This window comes from Quercus lobata, chromosome 2 (assembly GCF_001633185.2).
Source record: "Quercus lobata isolate SW786 chromosome 2, ValleyOak3.0 Primary Assembly, whole genome shotgun sequence".
NCBI classification, from domain to species: domain Eukaryota; kingdom Viridiplantae; phylum Streptophyta; class Magnoliopsida; order Fagales; family Fagaceae; genus Quercus; species Quercus lobata.
This window is the reverse complement of record NC_044905.1, coordinates 1,343,830-1,352,534: the sequence shown is the minus strand read 5'-3', so window position 1 is coordinate 1,352,534 and position 8,705 is coordinate 1,343,830. Positions and strand designations below refer to the sequence as shown.

At 31.5% G+C, this 8,705-nt stretch overlaps 1 protein-coding gene across 2 annotated transcripts; it reads left to right on the top strand.

Annotated features, from left to right (window-relative positions):
* The first annotated feature begins 6,840 nt into the window (after nucleotides 1-6,840).
* Nucleotides 6,841-8,705, top strand: LOC115971427 (probable transcription factor At5g61620). 2 transcript variants are annotated; one of them, XM_031091349.1, is made up of 3 exons: nucleotides 6,841-7,212; nucleotides 7,915-8,108; nucleotides 8,235-8,705. In XM_031091349.1, exons 1-3 carry the CDS (start codon nucleotides 6,921-6,923, stop codon nucleotides 8,505-8,507), a joined length of 759 nt encoding a protein of 252 aa, XP_030947209.1. In that variant the 5' UTR covers nucleotides 6,841-6,920; the 3' UTR covers nucleotides 8,508-8,705. The 2 variants fall into 2 exon arrangements, with proteins under 2 accessions (XP_030947209.1, XP_030947217.1); XM_031091357.1 differs by having other exon boundaries at nucleotides 6,870-7,212; nucleotides 8,239-8,608.

The following is an 8,705-nucleotide window of genomic DNA, read 5'->3' as shown; positions in this document are numbered from 1 at the left end:
AGATCCACAAGAAAGATGAGCTTATTGCTTCAACAATTGCGAGTGGGCTGCGGTGGTTTAGGCATTCCTTGCTCTAACTTTGATTACTAGAAATTTGTAGTGGCACAAAGAGCTTTGTGCTTGTTCCCACCTCCATGGTACAAATTTTTTCGAATAAATTATATATGTAATTTGAAGGGATTGCAGTTTTGATGTCAATAAAGGATTAGTCTAATGAGATTTCTCATTCTTATAATCATTGGTTCTCAACTAGGGATTAGCTTGACATCACAACTAACATTTGGTCCTGCAGGTTTCAAAAACTGACATGGTTTTGCGGATATAATTAAACATGATACTACTCTTATGCATCTTGACAATGATTCAACGATAGCATATAATCTTTAATTACTATATCATTCAAGTAATGGACTAATGGTCAGTGTGTTATGCTTGCGTTATATATGTAAAAGCTAATGTATATATATGATGTGCTTTTATCATGCATCTCACCTAAAAATAAAAGTTATGGTCTATGTTTTATTTTAACTTCATATAATTCTATTCTTCAGTTTTTAAAATGTTTGTGAATTTTTTTTTTTTAACTACATATAATTTTTAATTAATCTATGTACAACACACGGACATACTGCAAGTAAATAGTTGTAGAGGCAAGGGCCCAAGTTCGTATATTGGGTCTTGGAGTTTATCCGAGAATATAAATGTATCCGAGAAGAAGCAAATAATTATTAGATATTCCCAGACCAAGTCCCATAAGTAAAGAGCAAATAAAAGGTTGTTCAAGGAGTACATCCTCCTTGGACTTGATGAATATGGTTCAAAGTATATAATCCAGCAATTAAAGTGACTTTCTAGGAAGCTTCAATGATAGGGATGTGTCTCATGAACATATGAGAAGGAAGGAAACCTAAAAATATCTAAGGGAAGGCTGACACCACCACATTAAATGCACTGCAGCTACTTTTCTAGCTGCATTTATGTGGAGAAGACCTCTGAACAGTGCTACCTTGGCTACCGCAACTCACAGAGAGTTAGAGAGGGCGTCTAATGGGACAAGTACTCAAGTAAGGGTTCGGATAATCAACAAGTGGAGGGTGAAGATGATTCAAAAGAGGATATATAAGGTGAAAGACTCTTCATGGATGAAGGATTGGGAAGAAAAAGAAAGAAAGTACTGTAGTAATCCAAATTGTTTCTGTATTCAATTGTGATCTATATACAATTATAGCCTCCTCAGACCGAAAGTCTATTGATATTAATACATCTTGTTTGCACTTGATTATCATCTAATTCTATATTAGTCATTGTTCAAATCGTTAGGACCTAGTTCTTTGATCCACTCTCTACAAATTTATTGTGTTGGGCTCATTGGGCCGAGATTCCATACACTTTGGGCTTAAGCCACAAATCGAGACCCTACAATATATAGTAATACAAAATGTATTGACTTAAAAAAAAATTTAGAGAGATTAATTAATTATCCACTATTCAACATTGTTTGATAATAAAATAAAAAATAAATTGACAAAAGTTTTTGTAATTATTCATTTGCTTTCTTCTTTTTGATAATTATATGCTTTCCTCTAGAACCACCATGATATATACCAAAGTGTATTTCACGTTTTTGTGAGACTTTGGAGGTTGAAGTCATGGAAAAATACATCTCTTTGTCTAGTTGACTGATATATGGTTAATGATTATCATGCAATAGAAAGTGAAATTAATTAGAAAGTTAAAAACTTGGGAAAGAAAGTAGAAACAAGCTTTTCTCATAGTCCTACAAAAAGGAGGTCTAAGAAAATTAAAGAAAGATAAAATATAATCATGCAATTTATAGAGAGGCACTCTGCAACAACCTAGTTTTAGTCTTCTAGAATTAGGAATGGGATAGAATATAATCATGCAGTTAATAGAGAGACACTCTGCAACAACCTAGTTTTAGTCTTCTAGAATTAGGAATGGATTGTGATGTAATCTTCATGATTCAGTCATTCAACTTTGGGCGACATTATAACCCATAATCAAATTTAATAACATAATGCTTTTAGTACTAATTATACAATAGCTTATAAAATACATTATCTTATTTTGCAAAAGAGGCCGTGAATTGCATATGCATGCATCCTATGTTTGTTGTGGTTGTAGACTTGTAGTTGTATCCTTTGTTTTGTGGACAATGACCACTTGTGGGTCCTTTTTGACAAAAATTAAAATTTTACAATGTCTTGAGGATCACACTTGGGAAAAAAAATTAGTTGTTGCCTTGTTTTTTAAGATATCATGTTTATAGACATTGCTTTGTTTTTAGAGAGAGTGGGATTTGTTTTTAATTATGGGTTAATTACCACTATTCACTTTCAATTACGATGATATTTGCAACGTATATTTTAAATTAATTATAAAATCTTGGATCCAAGAGGACCAAGACTCTAATTTGAAAATAATTTTAATGTTCATCTCTCTCTCTATTAAAATTAGTGTCTAATAAATAGATTAGTAGGTAGATTAATCTCAAGTATGCAACACTCCTAGGTTAGTGGATGGATTAATATCAAGTATGTATGTTACAAATACTCTCATAGGTAATATCAAGTATGCATGAGACACGCCAAATTGAGTAGGAACCAATATTAGTGAAAAAGGATGCTTCATCCCTTAATTTATGAATAAAGGATCACAAATTTCTATCATGTATAAATTACCTTTACCATGATATAAGAATTTTTATTGGGGAGAAGAATTATTATGTAAACTTATAGTATCAAAAATAGTTGCCCAAAATCACTCAAAAAGAATGCACCAAGTCTTATATGCATCGATGACATAATATAGGTTTTGTTTAATCTTAAGATCGTAGAGAGAGAGAGAGAGAGAATAGGAACCAAGTCCAAACAAAGAAGGTGAAATCAGATCCACAAAACCATCGAGAGCTTTCAAGTATGTGGATTAAACTTTAATCTAACTCTTAATTTGTATATATATATTAAGTTTAATGCAATGCTGATGCGAACTTTTTGGTTAAGTAGTTTATTTGAGTTGGGTGCAAAAAAAAGTCTTTTATTGAGTTGATATGAACCTTTACCAGTTAAATATTTTCCAATCTTTTAATTGTGCAAGATGACATAAGTTGATCAATTTTGTAGTTGAACGCTATTAATCGTGGAAACCAACGTGAAACAAGTGTGCACTTCTAAACTAAAAAATAAAAAAATAAAAATGACTCTTCACCATATTAATCATTAGGGCGCGGTGGATTCCTTGAATGTGAACAGGTTAAAACATGTTTCCTATATAAACAAAAAAAAAAATGTTGATTTCTGTTTCAATTCTCTTCTTATGCATGGACGTTCAAAATGTTCACTGGAGAACATTCATGACTTTCTATTTATAACTTTAGACTAGTGAGGGAGCTATTATATGGTATTTTTTTTTTTTTGGTATTATCTTATGTTGTAAAACTTATCAGGAGAAAAATAAAAGTTATCTTTAACGTCCGTTTCATCTTTCTTATAGTCAGCATTTCCTCTACATACCTGTAGAATCCAATCCACAAAGTGTAAAAGGCCCGCTGCATAAAATGGGTGCAGGAGATAATTATTACTAGGGAGCCAACAGAGAAAAAAGAAAAAAAAGAAAACAACCCTAGATGACTCTAACTAGTTTTCACCTACCAAGGTGCCATGATTTCAAGTCAAAACTGTGAACCTAACATCCTACTATATTGTTGTATTTTCAAGCACATATTAAAAGCTTTACAATCCTACCAACAATAAACCATTGGGAAAACTCGATAGTAATATTGTATATGTGGATCCGGATATGGTACCCATATCCATAGAAAGAAGAATATAAAGTTGTTGGGAAATTACCAATCAGAAATTCCCTAACTTTCTTAGGATCTTAGTACTTACTATCAATTAATGTATTTACTAGTGTATGCCATCTGAATTAGCATATATACTTTCTTGCGGTTTCATGAACAAAGGATTGAAACTCACTAGCTAGTAAGTATATATGCAACAAGGGCAAGACTGAAATACAGTATTTATGTGCTGTTTCTTAAATGATCTCCTCTTAAAATTCTGTTATGTGACTTTTTTCTCATGAGATGAAAGTGCATTTTTTAGTTAAGTGGTCACATGACAAAATCTTAAGAGATGATTCTAAAGAACAACATTTAAGGTACTGAATCATAAGTTTTGTCCATGTGAAATTGCACCCAAGGCACTTTAGTTGTTTTCGTTTTTGTTTTTTGTTTTTTTTGTTTTTTTTTGTTTTTTGTATAATGGGATCATTACCTTGCAACACATTGCCTTATGAGCTATGACCCAATCATTAGTTGTTCAGATTGGCAACTGAGATTAGCATCACATTAATATGTGCATGACCAAAAAACAAATGTAATTAGATTTGATAAATTAGTGTTTTTGTTTCCAAAAGCGTTAGTTGTTAAGAAAAAAAATGAAGCTAAGCATTAAACTATTATTCTAACAAAATTCATGTTTTCAGGATGACATTCTTTGACGTTATGTACAACATATACAGAGGTTGGGTTCTATATAAAATGGGTATGTGTTAATTACCACCAAATTGCATTATGTTCATAAGAATGTAAGACAAACCTCACCCAAGTACTGATAAAAAATTACCTTTGTAGCGTGCCAAATAAGCTAGTTATTAGTTACCTAATCATGATCAGAATGAGACCGGTGCTCATTTTCCTGCAAAATTGAATTCTTTTTCAGATTCATGATGGTTAGGATCTTAGCCTCTTAGGATGTGCATGCATAACCATTAATTGTTGACTTTAACATACGTTTAAATAGCTTTTATTATTATCATTATTATTATTACATGTGTTAGAGATATATTAGCCTATTAGTATGGGCTCAAGCCTAATTCTACTTTGTGTGCAAGTCAAGTCTCCTACTTGTACCATAAGTCTATTAGTCTAGGGTTTAGCTTACTATATATAATATATATACATGTTATGGTTCATTGTAACTCAGGATTTGTATTACACTCTAACATATTATTAGGGAAACTCTAAAGGGTTACATCAATAATATATTAGAGTGTAGTACAAATCCTGTATTACAATGAACCATAAAATATGTATATATGGTAGAATATTTAACAATATGTATTTTTATTAAAAAATTTATTTGCTAAAAATTGACAAGAAGTATAATTATATCTTAAAAAAAAGGTACTTAAAAAAAAGCACATAAACAAATAAGTGAACGAAAAATGCTAACCAAATATATTTATACAATTATAGTTCTAAATGTGACAAATGAAAAGAGGAAAAAGGAAAATTTGTGGAATTTTGGGCATGAATCATGCCTTATTATTATTTATTTGGATTAGGTAATAACATCATTACTAGGGAGATAATTAATTAATGGGAACACTCATAGAGGAAATCCAAGCTTGATTCATATGTTAGATGATATAATTGGTTATGTAGTTGTACTTGTTTTTTTAATGAATAAAAGAAAGGCAACTTACAAGTAAGTTCATTGCTCCCGGTCTATTTGAACCTTACTTATGAACAACATGGGATCAACAAGTCTCAACCTTTGACTCCCAAAGAGTATCCTACTACTAAAGCACCTCGGACGAGTGGTATTATACCGTTCTACTTAAAAACTACTTTATAGGAAATTTATTATAATGAACACTATTGAGAGAGAGATTCTTTTATATTTTTGGAAAAGATTCCATAACGAATAATGCCAAATGGGAAGGGTTCTACACTTCTAGTACTAAATTAGTGGGAGTGAATTCTATATATTAAATTGTTCAAAAGCAGTTGGTGAAGAACTCAACTTCGGTTATTAATACTTTTTGGCAAACCAAAAGTAAAAACCTTGGGATCCTTTTTAATCGCATTCCAAATAAAAATGCTGCTTAATCGATCAATAGCACCTTTGCTCTCACCTTCCAAATTTATTTATATATAGTTCACTTTGGGTACCAAAGAAGCAGTGGATTTTGCACTCCCTCCTCAACAACCATCTCTTCCATGTTTTTTTATATTGACGCCCCATAGGTTAAACGTGCTCTTGCTTTTACTTTCTTGCTTTAATTCAAAGACACCGACTACTAATAAATAAAATGCTAAACATAAAAATAAATAAATAAATAAAAACGAAACTGGTAGGCATGCACCTTCTTGTTTAATTAATTAGTTTTATTTATTTATTTATTATTTTTTTTTGGAGAGGAAAATTAGTTTTAGTTAATAACTTAATATAGTGACGTCCTTTAAGTAAAATAGAATTTGGACCCTTTTCTTTACTACACGGTAAAGGGCATTCATTTCTTGATGTTTCAGCTTGCAAAGCCAATTATATATATATATATATATATATATAGTAATTCGTATTTTTCAATGTCTATACGTACTATAGTTGTATACATACAACTAATTAGAATAATTTCATTTCATGAGGACCCCATTTAGGTCATGCGCACTTAGAGAGATGCCATTTTAGGGATAAGTTTTTTTAATTTTGATCCTATTAGATAGAGAGAAAGAGAAAAAGAGAGATGACTCGAGCCAAAAAACAATATTATTACCATAAATCTTATTGACACAAAAAATTCTCATAATTATATTAAGGTGGAATGTTGTGATTAACGCACAATTACAATGATAACAACAATAAGCTTATCTGAAAATGATATTTCATCAATTACGTATTATCACTTTAACAAGTTGTAATTTCTGGCTTTGAATAAAAAACCATATCCCTATTTATTGCTTTTGACTTTGTACCCACCTTGTCGATCTTTATATAACCACTAAATAGCAGACTAGTTGTCAAAAAAGTATTACTTCTCACTTAGTCTATGTTTGCGGGTGCTAATGGTTAGTTTGTGAAGTGAAAGATTGTCATTTTGTCTAGGCGAGAATGGCAAGAAAATGCTCACATTGTGGGAATATGGGTCACAATTCAAGGACTTGCAACACTCGTAAAAGGAGTTCTAAATTTAGGCTCTTTGGTGTGCAACTTGACATATCTTCTTCTTCTTTTTCACCTTCGTTTGTTATGAGGAAGAGTTTTAGCGTGGATTGCTTGCCATCTTCATCAACTACCTCTTCTTCATCATCTTCTCTCCTTGCTATGGATGCAAAGTTTGATCAAATGAGTAATGGATATGTTTCTGATGGCCTCATTGCAAGGAATCAAGAAAGAAAGAAGGGTAAGAATCAGTTTGTCAATCTTTTTATCTCTCAGTCTCATTTGTCTCTCTCTATACATGGATCTTCATCTCCTTATTTTGGTACGTATTATATAATATAGGGGGCTTTCTCCTAGTGTTCAATCTCAGATATATATGACCTTATTTTATCCTAAAGTGAAATTTACATTTCGTAGTAATGCTTTAGTGAAATTCCCCAATTTTTCCTTTAGCTCATTCCATCATTTTTTTTATTTCAACCACCCAAAAAAACACATTTTTCTCATGAGTTTCTCTCTCTCTCATATGAAATAAGAAAAGAAGCAATAATGTATTGTAATTAACAAAATTAGTTATTCGTCTATTCATTTCGGGACCATCTGTACAATATTATTTTTAATTTTCAATTTAAGTTACGTGTTATTTTCAAGTTATCTTTTTCATATTTTGATTTTCTCTAGTTACAAAGATTTTGTTAATTGAGGGGAGAAAAAGGTGTAAATTATTTTGATCATACATTAAAAAAAAAAATACTAAAACTACTATCAAGCTTATTGCAAAATGCTTAAAAATTAATTGGTCGATCATGACATGAAATATAATTGATATCACTCTAATAATATAATATAATAAATAAATGTTTGAATTATCATTTTTTTTCTTTTATAATTGACTACACATCATGCTTATGTAATAAAATTTATATTACCACCAATATCTCAGGCATGCCATGGACTGAGAAGGAGCACCAAATGTTTCTAGTTGGTCTCGAGAAGCTCGGTAAGGGAGATTGGAGGGGAATCTCTAGGAACTTTGTGACTACAAAAACTCCAACCCAAGTAGCCAGTCATGCGCAAAAATACTTTCTTCGGCATAACAACCACAACAAAAGAAAGCGTCGACCCAGCCTCTTCGATGTAATTAGTTGAAAATGATTTTCTTTATTTGAAAAATAGCTATTTTGCAGTTCATATTTATTAGATATTATAGATTTATAGGTGTATTTAGTGTCATGTAACTATTTGTACCCTTTATTGTGGCAGCTAGGGAGGAACAAATTCAGACCTCAACTGGTCAATTCATGTGTTTTCAAGCCTAGTAGTGAAGCAGCTTCTGTTTCATTTGAGTTTCCATCGAAGAGAACAAATTCTAAGGTGCTTGATCATGGAAAAGTTGGCTATTCTGAGTGGCCTTCTTCTACTCATTACTCAATGCCTATTTCGTTTCATAATAATATTGTTGAGTCCCTCCCTGCTCATGCTGCTTCTGGTTTGACCACAAAGCTCACTCTTCAGACTTCCAAGTGCAACCCCTGATTTGGAACTAACACTTTTGTAACTCCGATGCCACTGGAAGAATTGAAAGTAACATTATGTTTCTCAATGGCTTCTACTTGGACCCATTTGTGTTACATGAAAACTAGTGTATAAGATTTTTTTTTTATTTTTTATAAATCTATGAATATATTATATATGAGCACCTTAGTTTCCTGGGAAGAATCACTTGAGGACATG

Coding starts and splice junctions, on each gene's coding strand:
- LOC115971427 (XM_031091349.1), top strand. CDS start 6,921: ATGGCAAGAAAATGCTCACATTGTGGGAATATGGGTCACAATTCAAGG. Junction 7,213..7,914: donor GAATCAAGAAAGAAAGAAGG/GTAAGAATCAGT, acceptor CCAATATCTCAG/GCATGCCATGGACTGAGAAG. Junction 8,109..8,234: donor GTCGACCCAGCCTCTTCGAT/GTAATTAGTTGA, acceptor TTATTGTGGCAG/CTAGGGAGGAACAAATTCAG.